This window comes from Ananas comosus, linkage group 3, assembly GCF_001540865.1.
Source record: "Ananas comosus cultivar F153 linkage group 3, ASM154086v1, whole genome shotgun sequence".
NCBI lineage: Eukaryota > Viridiplantae > Streptophyta > Magnoliopsida > Poales > Bromeliaceae > Ananas > Ananas comosus.
Genome location: NC_033623.1, coordinates 12,082,168 through 12,098,131, shown reverse-complemented (window position 1 = coordinate 12,098,131; position 15,964 = coordinate 12,082,168). Strand labels below are relative to the sequence as shown.

Here is a 15,964-nt window from a genome sequence, read left to right as displayed (position 1 = left end):
GGTGAATTTTAATCTCTCTCTCTCTCTCTCTCTCTCTCTCTATTGTCAATATCTATACTTATAAATAATATTTGATCTAAATGTAATTGCACTCATTTTGACTCGGCGTCATTCACATTTAAAAACTATGAACTCACGTCATGACATGCAAATATACATGTAAACAATCATCAAAGATTATGCTTATATGTATAGAATACAAACGTACACGTAAAGATTACCAAAGATTATACTTATATATATATGAAATGATGTTTGATTTCAATGGCCCAACCGTCATCATAGTTTTCTTTTAAAAAAAAAAAATTTAAAATCAAAGCTTTTTAGAAAATGCTGAGCCTTGCGATCGCGTGCTGCAAATGCGGGGGAAATCATAAGGAGGCCAAATAGGCACCTACAAGACAAGCAATAAAATTAACTCGTTTATAGTCTCTTTTTGTAGTTACTGAATTTAGCTACAAATTTTATCTAAAAGTACGATATACATCCGCAAAATTTTTTATTTTATTTAAGACAAAACATGTCACATAAGCCGGCCAACGGGTTCTTTTGTTTTCAAAGGTAAAAAATAAAATAAAAAACCAAAAAAAAAAGAAAAGAAGAAAAGGGGCTTTGCCAAACGAGCAGCTGCAGATCAGCAACGGTCCAAAAGAGTTTCTCGAGCCGTCGATCGCCCAGCTCCAAGAATCAAACGGTCCAAACCCACACCGTCTATAAATATTACGGGACACCACGGTAACTCCATTAGACCGACGCGAGCTCTTCTCCCTTTTTCTCCGCCGTGGGTTCCAAAGGAGTCCAATCCCGCGCGCGGTGTCCTTCTTAACACTCCCTCCCTTTCCCTCTCCCACTCCCTCTCCCTCTCTCTCGATCACTCTCCCATCGATCTCTACAAGAATTAGGGTTTAAGATCGCCAAGAGCGTCGATCGAAGAAGGAGACGATTCCCTTTCGAGCTCTCCCTCTCCCTCTCTCTCCCCCTGCGACCTGTGCAGGAACTAGGGTTCAATGAGGCCAACAACAACGATCGAAGAAGGAGACGACCCCCTTCGAGTTCTCGGTGCGTAGCTCCGCGATTCCCAAACCCTACAGACGAGATGGGAACCCCTTTCTTGCTAGAGCGCTATCGCCGTGATCGCCGCAACCTCCTCGAGTTCCTCTTCTCCGAGGGCTTAATCCGAGCCCCGTCGAGGACCTCCATCGATTTGGCTGGTCTCGATTTGGATTCCATTAGCGCTGACTACGTTCTTGATTGCTTAGAATCCGGTAACCCTTCTCCGCCAATTTCTTCTCGTTTACTTCGTGTTTGCTTTTTGTTATGACCGTGATTCTTGGGGATGTGTCTCCGTTGTGTGATTCAGGTGAAGAATTTGATCCTTCGGAGGCTACGAGGAGGTACTTCGATGGGTTAAAGTATCCGATCATGGTGAGAGTTTATTCTGTTTCAACGCATCAATCTTTTAGGTTTTCTTTCTTGATTCCTTGTCGCTCTCATGGTTAATGATTCATGAATGAATTGCTTCTTGTATCTTGTGACTGAGACAATTAGGATCGTTGCAGTATGTTTGGGAAATACTGTTGTTCTGGTTATTATCGAGAGGAGAGAATATTTCAACGGGGGAACTAGCAATTGAATTGTATGTCTTCCTTGATTTGTTTTAAGATGCTATTAGCCTGTTATATGCCTATAGTATCTTGTTTATAGTCATACATTTAGGATTCTTTTTTGTTGCATAGGTGAAGAACAAAACCGTTCAAATTGTTATCTGGCCTTTCATCTTGTTCTTGATTTAACTCGCTATAAAGATTTTAAATTCTCCTCGGGATATCTTTATAGGAACAAGAAACACAAGGCTTAAGGTTGTATGAGAACAATTAAAATATCCACAAACGCTTAATTTGTCTACATCAATAGTCCAAATCTTATAATTTTTTTTTCTTATTTTCACTTTTTCCTTACCTCTTCGTAATGCTTGGTATTGATTTATTTGAATAATTTTGTTTGCATCACAAATTTTCTTGGACTGTCTGGAAACCTAGGACTAGTTATTTGTTTGTTAATCTATTTGTTGTAGTGTTGTATTGCTCTGTGACTTTTGGAATTTTCTTTAGTTTCCTTATTTTGACGAATGTCTATTTTTGTTAAGATGGTATTTATCTGTAATGAAACATCTCAAAATTTTGTGTCTAAATTGTTATTTTTTGCAACAATTATACCTACAATATATTATATTTAATAATTAATTGATTTGAATTGTGCAGCTAAACTCATCATCAACGAACTCATATTATTTTGTTTCAGAACCAGAAATCTCTGGTTCCCCTCCGCGGCGAGCAGCTCCTAGACTCAGTTCTGGGATGAAAATAACTACTAATGGCACATCATCTCAAGTAGCAAAACATGACAACTTAATTGGCAGGGATGTTGGTATATCTGGAGAAAGCAGGACCAAAGGTGTTGCTACAGCTGATGAGCCTTCTAGACTACTAGAAGATAAGGACATACTTTCGCTGGGTTTACCTGGTCTGAGCACAGGTAGGAAGGTATATGATGCTCATAACTAGTACACGGCAAGTAAATAATGATCATATGCGTGGGTAAACTCTTATTGTAGTCTTTGGATTCTTGAAGGAATTTCTGATGATGAAATTCGAGAAACAGCATACGAGGTCCTTCTTGCTTGTTTGTTTTGTGGGTAATTCTCTTTCTCTTCGCATTGTATGCAGCACCATCCTTTTTTCCCCCAGAAAATGTGTGACCATATTGTGCTTATATGTTTGTAACTTTTGTTTAATACGTCTTCATCCTCGTATTCTCTGCTTTAATAGTTATTAGTTGCTGGGCCTAACTAGGGGACGAATACATTTTTTTTTATATATGTGCAAATGTTGCTATATATATTTCTCAGAGCTGATCCTCTTGTCTCCAATTTTGCCATGTCCAATTAGGGGAAAAGTACATTTTCCCGAAGAGATGAAGAAGGAAAAGAAGACTAATTTCTTGAAGGGTCTAAGATCTAAAAGAGAAGGATTGTCTTCATTTCCAGTTCCAGAAGATTCCCATTCCGACTTTCTTGATATAATCCGGGTTCAGATGGAGGCAAGATTTCAGCTATCTGATTTATCATTGTTTGTGAAATCTTAAGTAGGCTTTAAAGTATTGCTGACTGAAGCAATCTAACTACCAAATATTTCGCGAGTTAACCTTATCAGACAAAATTATGAGGTAAAATTAGTCATACAGGAATTATCTAGCTTTTTCCTCATTAATCATGTGGGAATAGGGAAGTACAGACCTTTTAAAGCATGCTAAGAAGCACGAAGCATGAAGGAGAAAAAGTTGATGTTGGAGTCCTCCATAGCTCTCTGAGAAAAGAATTATACGAAGGATTGCCTATAGCTTTTGCATCATTAGGGTCTTCACACATTATTTGACCCCTGTGTGTTTGCTGTAAATAGGCTATGCTACCTCCCTGAGCTTATTTAATAAATGAAGTTCTTGTCCCTATGAATGTGATACGGATGTAAAGTGTTCTAATTATTGCTTCTCAAGTTCTGTTACTTCTTTTGTTTACTTGCATTGTCATGATTTTGTTTCTTCTCAAGAATGGGATTCTTATCTGTTTGTTTGCAAGTTTCACAATGTGCTTGTTTTTGTTAATAATATATGTTAAAAGGAAAAAAAATTGTTAGAACTGTTGGTGAGTAGTCTTAGAATCATCCAACTTGCATGTTATTAAAACTATGACCATCGTCCATGTGTGGCTATTTTTGATGGTAGTATGTTGAAAAAGTAGGTCAAAACAATGTGGGTACTATTTAAATCTTGCAAACATGTTTTTTTTTTCCCCTTTTATTTTTTTCTCTCATTCTAGTTTTTTCTTTTTTTTTTCTCTTCGTTGGTCTTGAGAAATGCCAAAGTTTTTTGACATAGACTTAATTTCTTTTAGATATCTGAAGCTACGAATGCATTCATCAGGAAAGGTTCGAGGCTTTCAAATTTGAGGGAGATGAATGAACAAATTGATGTCCCTTGCATATCGTTGAATCTCATAAGTGTCCTTTACAAGCTGGACTTCCCAAGTGAAAGGTTACGCATGCAGTGGCAGAGGAGGCAGGTAAGCTGCAAAAGTTGCTTGTCCTCTGTGAACCATTTATTTTAGTGTAATTTTTGTGCTTGTATCTTTTGGTCAGGCCAATATTCTAGAAGAACTCCTTGGTTCCGTTAATATGGATTCCAAGATGCGTGAAACATTGCAGATACTTCTCCGAAAGCTCAGAAGTATAGAGGTAAGAGCTTTCTTAGCTGCCATTTTGGAGATAATTTCTATAAATCTTTCTAAAAATTTCTTTGTGGTGATTATTTTACATTGATAGTACTGTTTTTATGAAGATAACTCAATAGGAAAGTTTCCTACCATCCTAATCTTGATATTTTTTTCACTAAAGCTCATCAATTACTCAATGTTTTCAGGAGAAGGTTTCTGATGTATATGATGGCTTTTTTGAGATCCTGTCACTTATAAAAAGATATGCTTCAAAGTTGTCCAGTATGCCTGGAAAATATGGTTTTCAAAGCAAAGCCTATTATCGGACAGCAAGTTATCAGTTTAATATTAAGCTATATGAAAAATTACTCTACAGTGTTTTTGATATTCTTGAAGATGGAAAGATTTTAGAGGTATTGCTCTTTCTTTTCCTTTTGGTAATCAATCTTCAGTGTTCTTGAATTATGCAATAATTACGTAGTAATTTTGTTCTATTGGCCTTTTGCCAGGAAGCTGATGAAATGTTGGAAGTTTATGAGTTTACATGGTCCACATTAGGTATTACTCAAAAGTTGCATAATGTCTTATATGCTTGGGTGCTTTTCCAACAAGTATGTTTCTATACCCTCATCGTCATTCATTTAATAAGTATTATTGTAGTACGTGCAATGAGTTACCTTATCACTACAAAGTTGTACGCATGAATTACGTTATTAGGCCTCAAAAATTGCTTTCTGGCATTTAGAACTTAAAGAAGCAGTCCAAATAGTATCGTATTGCTATTAATTGAAGCAAATTCTGACAAAACTAGATGAGTCAAAAGAGCTTGATCAATTTGCATAATTTAACAATAGTTTCTGACTTCTGAGAATGTCACGGTGTATTACGTTGTCCAAACATGATCAAATTTTACATTACTTTTGAACCAAACTAAAGGGAATCATAGTTGTAGGACATGGAAACGAGCTAGGTTAGGTGGAGGTTTGAGTTCCAACTAGGGAAGACTTTGGGTGCCTATGGGTTCTGGATCTAGATTCTCGAACTTCTTTTTCATCTACTTCTCTTCTTCCACCTTGTTCCTTTTTATTCTCCATTTCTTCTTCTCCTCCGCTTCCTCCTGCTTCCTTTTTTTTTTTTTTTTTTTTTTTTTTTTTTTTTCCTTTTCCTCCCATTTTTTTTTTAAACTTCTTCTCTTTTCTTCTTCTAATTCTTTTTCGTTTTCTTCTCCGATTTCTCTTGCTTTATCTTTTTGTTTTAAATCTTTTTCTTTATTTTCCTCTCTTTTTTCCTCCATTTTTTTTGTACTTTCTTCATCTTTTGCTTCTCCTTCTTTATTGTTTCCTTCTCTTTCTTTCCTTTTTCTTCATCGTTTTTTTCTCCTTTTGCTTCTTTTTCTTTGTCGTCTACATCTTCTTTTTCTTCTCCTCCTTTTCCTTTACATCTTGTACTATCCTCTGTTGTCTTTTTCATCCTTTTTTTTCCCTTTATTCTTTGCTTTGTGTACTTTTTTCCTTTTCTTTTCTTTTTCTTTTTTTCTTCTTTGTCGCCTTTTTCTTTTCTCCTTCTCTCCTCTGTTTTTTTCTAGCATTCCAAAAAGCGGTTTATGCGGTTGCATATGTAGTTTGGACCATCAATCATACCTCATATGTAATATGCGGTGCAATATACGATATTACGATCAAACCGCATATGCAGCCGCACATGCGACAAGCGGGCCATATATAGAGTCTTTTTTTTTATTTTGAGGTGGGATTGAAATGCAGTGGTTGATGATTATACATGTACACATAACTATCTTCGTGTATGTATTTGGTTCTGATTATGGATATAATTGTAACTATCTTCGTGTAGATATAACCACTCTCTTTTCTTATTTTAATTGCTTGGTTATTAATATTTCATAACTTGTGGTATTATTTTTAACATATCTAATAATTATGCATATAAGTATTGATGAATATTTTTGTAGTTGTCGGATGTTATCATACTAGATTTTTAAGTGTTGGTTTGTTGGATGACAACAAGTGACAACAAATGATAGTTTATGGAGAAATTATTACTTTTCATGAAAGTTTAGTCAATTTATTACATATATGTTTATTTCTATTTTTAAGAATATATCAGTATATTTTTTACATTTACATTTGATTTTTTATATTTTAAAAGATGAACCGTATATGCACCTGCATAGTGCATATGCGCTATGTGGTGGGCCGATTGTCCGCATATCGCATACCACATACCACTCATTGGTTTTTTTTTTCTTCTTCTGCCTCTTTTTCTCATAGTCATCTCTTTTTCTTTTTCTATTCCTTTTTTTCTGTTTAGAAGTTTACTATGTGTATCTATAATTGGTTGAGCTTCTTTTTTTTTTTCCTTTTTCCCTGGAGAGAAGATAATAATGTGACTGTTGCCATTTTTAAAGTTATAACACTTTGGATACGAAGATTAATATTTATATCATGATCAAGGATTGTCCTGCCATTGGCATGGGTTATGTCGTCATGTCATTAGCACAGGTGGTAGAAGTCTCTTCTTTATCGGAGAAGAGAATCGGCGAGGTAAAAACCCTAACTTGTCTTTATTAATGAATTTAATAAATGAAAACAAAAAGCAGGTTTAGCCTTTTATTTATAAGCATGTAGAAACCGTAATACGAGCAGGAATACTGTTCTAATACAAATCAAAATTAATAACTAATAATAATAGTCCTAAAGAAAGAAGAAATAAAATAGGATTCCTAATTCTTATACGAAAAACTCAAATTCCAATACGAATTAGTGATCATAACAATGACACTGCATGCCTTGGTACACACCGTATATTATATGTTGGCACAGTTGGTATTGGTTTATTGGCACGAGCAGCATAGCTAGCACTGATTTATTGGCATGAGCATCACAGGCGACACGTGCTGACTGTGGTAGATTGTGCTAACTGGCACGACAATTCTTGATCATGATAATAGTTCTCCTAGTTTTCCTAGACAGTAGTTATTGTATTTTATAGGGTACTTGTTCAAGTTGAGAATTGTTTTTATCTTCCTTATGGAAGTTCAAATTATGTTGGTACCATTTTTTGTATCATTGTCATCTATATGCATGATCTGGGAGAAAGATCATCTGTAAATACTTCGATATCTTATAGCCAGTCATTGTATTGAAACCAAGAATCTTCTTCTTGCTGCTAATGATGCAAACCACTTGTTCTTATCATTCCATTTTTTCCCTTCTTTTTCATGATCTAACTAGGTATACAAAGTTTTATTCAATAAATTTGTTAGATTTGTCAAGCTTTTCCTAATCAGCAAGTATTTTGTTCCTCCAGTTTATAAAAACAGGCGAGTTTTTGCTTTTAAAATTAGCGGTTCTTGAGATGCAGAAAGTTTTATCGCATAAAAATGATGAGGGAACTGAAGAAGCATACATAAGTAGTCTTATTTGTTCTGTTGAATCCTACGGCAGTAAAAGATTTCTATGCTTGGTGGATGCTATCTTTTTCAAAATCTACTTATGGTGTTGCTATCAACTTGAAGACTATCATCTTCATTTTGCTCAGGTTTGTTTTTTTTTTTATGTTGTATTCAATTCATGACCGATCCTTTACTTTAGGGTTTGTTTTTCATTTATTTCATTATCTGTCTTGAAAATCCTATCAAATTTTCTTGTCTCATCAATGCTGTTTAGCAGCTAGTCATTTCATGCGCTTCTTGTATGAAAGGAAGATTAGCTTGGACATTCGTTCCTTCAGCACAATTTCTTAGGAGCAAGTTCTGGGCTTATACTGGGACAAATGCAAATAATGTTGGGTTGTTTGATCAGCTATTAAGTTGATATATCTAAAATGGAAGAGCTATACAATATAAGAAGCTCCATTATGACATATGGTTATACCCAATCTTTGCTATCAGCGTCACCATAATGTCGTATATAGTTTGGTGTGATTTCTTGTTTGTTCTAAATATATGTTGTCGAGAAATACTCAAAGCTCCAGTTTTGTTCTAAACATCTTATTGACACTTCGGAGTGAGAGAAGTTTAGAAGTATATAATAGTAAATCTTTCTTGTTGGTATTTGATCTTGCTTTCTTCCAGCTGTTCTCTATCAAGTTATAGGAAAATGAGATGTGATTTTTCCAACACAGTTTCTTTCCTGTTGTTGTGATTCACTATGCTATCCAATTCAGAAGTTCATCTCTGTTTCATTGGTCCATTTCTTTAACTTCTAATTGTTTATGCAACTTGATGGGAAATGGAATGAAATTTCTCCTCGTTGTTTTTCTATGTCATCAAAAGTTGTTGGTAGAATTTGTATTTCTTGTTGAAATGTCTTCATGTCAATAACATATTTTCAGTTACTGTAGTTTCTACTTTTACCATGCATATTTGCCTGGGGATGATTATGTCTATGACTCGTAACTTCTTTTTAGGAAAAGTCTGCTATTTTTGGAAGTGTTGTGAACCTGGCAGTACTTACTCAGACAACTTCTGCTGATGAATGTGCGGAAAACAAGGTTAGACCTCACATAGTGCTATACTAAATTGCTAATAAAGTTTCCAACTGATGCCTTTATAGTTCTTTTATTATGGTAATTTTTCTTTTTCATCCCCTTTAAATGTCAGCTCATATAAATTTTGTTCAATAGATGGTATAAGACAAGCAGGCAACGTCCTGAAGAAAGCTCTTCCATAAGTTAATTTTATTACAATGTTTCAATTTCATGCATAGGAATCTTAGTGTAAGGATTGAGTTGTGCAGGGTGGGCATTATCCGGTAGGCCTTGCTTTTCTAAGTCATGAAGTATGATAGGCAAAATGATATCTGCAGATGAGGTTGCAAAATGATCTCTTATTTTGATATGTATTCATATATTCTTTCTGTAGGCTGGTTCCACCAGGTAAAGGAACAAAATTTCTGACGAGTGTTTACTCTTTTTTATATTTGTTCTATTTTTAGTATATTCTTATGGTTCCGTCAGTTTGCCTTTTTTAACAACTTTTAACAGCCTCAAAAAGAAGAAAAACTTTTAACAGCCTTGCAGATGTTTCAGACCACTTAAACCTTTCATTGACGGATTCAGGGTTCTGATAATTAAGTACATCATTTGTATAGCTTCCGAACTTCCAGTTTTATGTAATCTTCTCTTTATTGTTCCCTTCTTAATACTTTTGACCGGAACATCTAAAAGCAGAAACTACTCAAACTGCTGAAAACATTGAAAGATAAATGTAATTATCCAATTGAAACTGAAAGCGATTATTCTGAACTTGGTCACTCATTGTTCTTGACAATACTGAGGGAAACATGAGTTGTTTTTTTGTCAACCTTCTTGAGCCTGGCTTACATGATGGGCATGAAAATTAATTTGTAGTCCACAGTTAGCAAGCAACCAGCAAACATTAAAATTGACTAGTATACTTCTTGTTGTTGAAGAAAATTACACAAAGCCAATGGCTTATTTAGCAAAATGAACTGAAAGTGATTTACTTGGTAAGCAGATTTAAGCCGCATTTAGAGAGTTTCTAATGGAGTTGTTAACTTGTGCTTGATGTATATCAGCTCTTTTATTCTGGTCCTAAAAAATGCCGCAATCTCCTGCAAAGAGTTTACCTATATGTGTGAAGTTCTTAAAACGGTTTTAGGTCACTCTTTTGTGAACCACATATTTCGCCTTAAGTGTTAATCATGTGTGAATACTACCGGTTTCATTGCAGTACTTCGGATCTATGGCGGGCAACACTTTTGTGAACCGCATATTTCGCCTTACATGTTTAATCATGTCTGCTTACTACTGGTTTCGTTGCAGTACTTCGGATCTATGGCAGGCAACATACCAGAGTGGAAGTTGTTTCACTTTTTCATTGTGAAGTCTATTCAAGCTGCATTTAAGCGTGTGAGTTGGACCATGGTATCTCATTCTGAAATGATACATATAAAAGTTTAATTTGCTGAAAATAGCTCTCTTATATTGTATAATAGGCTTGTAGCTTAGCAGAAAACCAATCTTCTGTGGAACTTAAACATCCTCTGGCCATAGTTGCACATGAATTAAAGCAAGTTGCGGAAAAAGAGTACACTGCATTTTATCCTGTATTGTGCCAAAAATATCCTAAATCTGGAAAACTTGCATTTATACTCTTGCACCTATTATATGGGGAACGATTGGTGAGTTAACTATAGCTCCTTTTTTCCAACTCTTTGCGCTCTGCAATTTGATATAGACTAGTAGCAATACTTTTTAATATGTTTAATGATGCCTAGAAACCATTCCTGGAAGGGCTCACACATCTCTCAGAGAGTGTCAAAGAGGTCCTAGCGGCTTCAAACACTCTAGAGCTTTGCTTGGCTCATAAGCTTTCCTCCATATACGGTGATAATGTGGATTCATCCGCAACAAAATATGTGCATCCATATCAGGTACTTTTTAAATATGTACTATCTTTTGAAATGCAAAAACCCTGTTTGTTATTATACGTCCTATTTTATGGTTATATAGTTTCTTTAAAGTCAATAATCGCCTGTCATATATTGCTCTGTCTTATCTAGAACCTTATAACTTGGTCACTTCATTTATTTTGTATGAACTGTTTTTAGAAAATTATCTAGATTCATCTGTAATTCTGCATTGCGTAGATTTAAATCTATTCATTTTTTCCCCACAGTTTATGTAGCTGGAATGGAACCTGATCAGGCTTTGTCCACCTGCAAAATGCACTTATTTGTGGTCAATTTAAATGCAGTTCTTAGGAAGCATTATAGACTAAATCTACAATGTACTGTTGAGGAACAAACCATTCGTGCTACTTACTGCTCTATTGGCAATTTTCCTTCTTGGATTTGTGTAGTATCTGAGCTACAAATTCGGACATCTAAAGGAAAAGAAAAATATGCGGGAGTTAATATAATTTCTCTTGTAGAAATAATACTGTTAAATCAACTACTTTATATCATTTTATAGGAGTCTAGTTTTAGGGAACCTATTAACATCATATTTGATCAGGGACGAGATGTTTCGTGAATCATTATGGGGTGAAGCATTGATTCAAGTACAAAAAGTGACTACAAAACTCAATGGTACATTAGAGGAAAAAAAAAAAAACATTACCGGTTGGCATTTTGTAAACCTTATGACATCGGTTTGTTTTGTCACTTTGGATGAATCAAACTGATGGCCATAGTGTTGGTAGGTATTACTCGAAATGGGCACCTAGTTGTAAAAAATTTGAAGGGATTGAATATATGAATTTGTCATGAATTGTTTTGTTGTATGAAAAATCTTGAAGTAGATGGTTATGATCTCATGACATATGGCAGCTGATATATCATTCATATCTCTCTTCATTGGTTTCGATTTTTTTTTTTATCCTTTATCTGCATTATATGACGAAGCTAATGTTTGTAATTAGTTAAGTATTGAAAGATGATATCATTCAAAAGAAAATGCTCAGTTGTGGACAGTATATTCAGATGCCTATATTTACCACTATATATGGAAAGAGGCTTTAGTTTTGTTGATCCTGTGGTTCACAAATCAAAGACGGAAGTTTTTTATTTTCAACTTAGTATTTGCAATTACTTTGATAATTAAAGGTTCCGCACCAATCATGTCATTCACTAAGGGTCCAAGTCAAGCCCTAATTGTATCAATAAGATGGAATTCTTGTCAATTTGGTCCCAGTTAGCCGAAGTATTCTAATTGAATCTGCGATATTGGTACCTTCTAGTTTCCTTTTCGCAAGTTGGTTACTTGAAAATGTGCGCAAAGAATCTATGCCAAATCCAGCAGGTATTTTAAAAAAGTACAATTGTCTAACAAATTTAGCTGATCATTGTTGTTAACCACCAAGCGAATCCATTCCAAAATGCTTTCATTTCAAAATTCAAAATTCTGGGAACTGCATTGTCCTCGAGATCCTTCTAGTTGCTTTAATAGAACAAAGCTGCTTAGGATACATAACAAATTATGTGATAGGATATCTGGTTGTTGAGCTACCAACTAAGACTGCTTTATGTGATGAATTATATTGGCTTTCGTTTCCTTCCATTTTGTTCATAAATGTTTAGTATTTATGCATGCATTATGTCAATGTGAAGATACATGGATATAACCACACGTATGTATACAACACAATGCACACATTTTTAATATAAATGTGCAAGTATGGATCAAGCTTAAGGCAATTTCAATTCCCGTCCTATTTTTTTTAGGACAACTTGTGATCGTTCCCAATTTGAGATGTTTATGATATACTAAGTTATTTCATATGTTGATGTCACATAATTTGGTCATCATTCTGTTCATGCAGATCAGTCATTATTGTGCACCTCTCGTTCTACAGTGGATTCATGCTCAACATGATAATATCTTGGAATGGACAAAACGAGCAGTTGAGATAGAGGTACTGTGGTGATGTTTGTTGTTCAGCAACACTTTATGCCGTTTTTTAAGATAGTTCTTTCATTCAGATATTTGTATGAACCCTAATGGTATTATAACTTTCCATGTCTTGCTCAGTATTGCTTGTCTTTTTGTGCACTCTTGCTGTGCTTTTTTTCTGTGTTTTCGATGTACTGTTTGATACACAATTAAGATTCACAAGTTTGGTGGGAAGTTGAATTTCTTGATCCTTTGGTTCTTCCTCCATTGTTGCTGGAGCTTATGATAGTCAATGCTGTTGGAGATATGGCTAACTTTAGTTGACTATAATTGGTAATTTGTACACTAATGTAGTGACCAAAAGGCTTGGCTATTGTCCAGTAAACCTGTGAAATATCTTTGATTCATGAAAAACTGTTAATGGGGCATGATTGTTGAACTGCTGGATATTCATTTTGCCATCAAAAGAGTATTTGAGTGCATTGCGTTATATGGACTATGGAGTGATGGATCAGACTTGACAGTGAGTAATCAATGTGATTAACTTCCATGCAATGGAGCTTGTATAGGAGTCAGCTAATGAGGTGCACTCCCCTATGAAATAATCAAAAAGAAATTGGAAAAACTAAAAACCCATCACCCCTTGTGGTTCCATAGTGGGATCTTAGAGGGACTATTGGAGATATTTTCTCTTAATATTTGAGGATATTATTGAAAATGTGATATTATGAGTTCACATATAATTAAAAAACAGCAGTGGTTATTCTCATTACTGTATCAGTTTATTTGTGTTTCTCTGAATATGTTGATATTTTGCCTAAACCTTCACTTAATGGAATGTTTTATAGGGTCATTTATTTGTTTCACAGGATTGGGAACCTCTATCATCTCAGCAAAGACAAGCAAAATCTGCAGTTGAAGTCTTTCGAATTGTGGAGGAGGTTTTCTTTCTCATTTAATGATTTATTAGAAGTTACATCTCGAGTTCCCTATAGGGTGATTCATTAGTCTCTTTGAGAAAATTATCAAATTGAAATACATATTTGGCATATTTGGAAATCTATTGGAAAATGTAGTAGCATGTATTCTATATCTGAATTATTGGAAGACCGGATATGATTACATGGTGAGAATTAGTCAGGTTCAGGTATGGCTGTGCATACTCTAATAAAAACATCCATGCTTAAAAGCTGTAACAGATTATTTGAATTAGAAGTAGTTTGAGATGCTTGAAAGCACATGAAAGTTAACTTTCTTATACCTGAAGTATTACCTCTCCGTATGTGCATTGAACCATCAAGTATTTATGAGCAATTTGATGAAGTCCTCAAGTCCTGTAGTTGCATCTCAATATGTGGATCATAAAATAAAGGGAGATGAAGGCTTTGATCTATTCTGGTAGTTGTAAGTAAAAAAGTTAGAGTAATCCATTTGTTGAAGTGGTTGTGACAGGGAGGAGGGTGCTTATTATGCAGCAGTTCTTATCTCAAATTTCAAAAGATAGGAGGACGGGTTATTCACGTTTAGTTTGATGGCTCTAAAACATGTTATCAGATGTTTCAGAAGCAGTCAATTTATGTGATTTAGTCTGTATCCATCAGCATTTAATCTAGCTAAATTGTATGCAGACTGTTGATCAGTTTTTTAGCTCGAATCTGCCTATGGATATCATCCACTTGCGATCTTTACTCATAGGAATTGTCCGAAGCCTGGAAGCTTATTTGCTGCACATTGTCAATCAACAAGGTATTCGCAGCCCGGGATTCTATTTTATCATCAATCCAATCACCGTTCACGTTTTTTCTTTTTCTTATGAATGAATAGATCTACATGTCATGAGATAAGTTAATAGTTATATTTCACTAATTCAAAAATGTATAGTGCAAAATGGTAATCAGTTATGTTACACTCTAGACTCTAGAGTAGACTCAGAATCAAGCTCTAAGTCTCTCTGTTGATAAGAATGATGTATTTTTGCTCCTCTTTTTCCAGCTATTCAGTGTTTTTCATATTTTGATTACAAATATAAGTAGGATATTGGTGAGATTATCTATTCCATTTATCTTATTAAATAACAATGAAACTTGGTATACTGGACGATCTGAATATATCAACTATTATTACATAAGCCTTATGAGTTTTAGAGAACGCCTAACTGAAACTGAATCGAGGTAATTATTATATCATGTTTTTTTTTATCCCTTTGTGCATTGGCACGGCGATTAATACTGAAGTTGGTCTTGTAGACGTGCCCAACCATGATAATTTGGAAGGATATATAATTCTTTTGATCTACATAGAAAGTTGCAAATTCGGATATTAGTAGATTGTTTGGTATTGTTTGGTGCCTTTGTCAGTGTGAATGCTATAAAGACAACATTATGTTGTTTGTTTTTGTACTTCCATTAAAGTGACAAGCCCTAATGACAGCATTGTATTGTTTGGTGTCCGTTAAAGTGACAAGCCCTAAAGACAGCATTGTATTGTTTGTTTTTGTACTTATGTTAAAGTGACAAGCCCTAAACAAAGAAATTGTTGATATGGTTGTTGCACTTCGAATATCTTGTCACTATTTGTGCAGTCTTTTCAAGCTGATTAAATCTTTTGATAATTTTCTTCATCTAACTTAGTAGTATGTGGATTTGATTTACCTTGATTCATTTAACTTTCTAATGCAGTTGATGTGACTATGCTGTATCCTAGCACTCCAGCTTTGACCCGTTATGCAGAATCAATATATCCCTTTATGAAGAAAAAGTTTGTTCAGCTTACAACCTTGGAGGAGAAAATGACCTTCCAACTGAATACTTTGACTGGACCAAAGCTGTGTGTGAAACTGAACACTCTTCATGTAAGTTCCATCATCTCAAATTTCTTTCTAAGAATATAGCCAATATAGGGTAGATTAATTTGACTCTCTGAAGTTTTATTGAGCATATTGCTTTTTTCTTTATTATGTAAACTTCATAAATAAAAACCGTGTTGTGTAGCACATTTTTCTATTGGTGCCTTGTGGTTCCTTTTATATTCCTCAGGTTACCCAAGGTCACTGTTCCTCTTCTTATAAGAACCTTCTATCAACCACACTAGTATTTGTGTTTCAATTGGGTTTTAACCACTAGCGAGGGTATATACCTTTATTCTCTTTCTATTTTTCTTTAGGTTATTTAGCTATTAGTCGTTTCCATAATTATGCAGTATATTAGAGATCAACTTGATACATTGGAGGATACCATAAAGCACTCTTGGAATCTTGTTCAGTCAGGTACTGCCTCAAGAGGTTATTTTCACATGCAATCTGAATGTACTTTGCCGTTATCT

General features: G+C 34.7%; 1 protein-coding gene across 10 annotated transcripts in view; it reads left to right on the top strand.

Annotated features, from left to right (window-relative positions):
* LOC109707713 overlaps nt 743-15,964 on the top strand; it is a 29,359-nt gene continuing 14,137 nt past the window's right edge. For all 10 annotated transcript variants that reach the window (XM_020229213.1, XM_020229211.1, XM_020229212.1 and 7 more), the window contains exons 1-19: nt 743-1,265; nt 1,361-1,425; nt 2,262-2,535; nt 2,632-2,695; nt 2,949-3,099; nt 3,950-4,117; nt 4,194-4,289; nt 4,474-4,680; nt 4,777-4,878; nt 7,595-7,825; nt 8,696-8,779; nt 10,073-10,159; nt 10,246-10,431; nt 10,528-10,683; nt 12,573-12,665; nt 13,513-13,584; nt 14,272-14,389; nt 15,322-15,494; nt 15,842-15,908. In XM_020229213.1, coding sequence (XP_020084802.1) covers nt 1,097-1,265; nt 1,361-1,425; nt 2,262-2,535; nt 2,632-2,695; nt 2,949-3,099; nt 3,950-4,117; nt 4,194-4,289; nt 4,474-4,680; nt 4,777-4,878; nt 7,595-7,825; nt 8,696-8,779; nt 10,073-10,159; nt 10,246-10,431; nt 10,528-10,683; nt 12,573-12,665; nt 13,513-13,584; nt 14,272-14,389; nt 15,322-15,494; nt 15,842-15,908 — 2,563 coding nt within the window. In that variant the 5' untranslated portion in view covers nt 743-1,096. The remainder of the gene's footprint in view (nt 1,266-1,360; nt 1,426-2,261; nt 2,536-2,631; nt 2,696-2,948; nt 3,100-3,949; nt 4,118-4,193; nt 4,290-4,473; nt 4,681-4,776; nt 4,879-7,594; nt 7,826-8,695; nt 8,780-10,072; nt 10,160-10,245; nt 10,432-10,527; nt 10,684-12,572; nt 12,666-13,512; nt 13,585-14,271; nt 14,390-15,321; nt 15,495-15,841; nt 15,909-15,964) is intronic.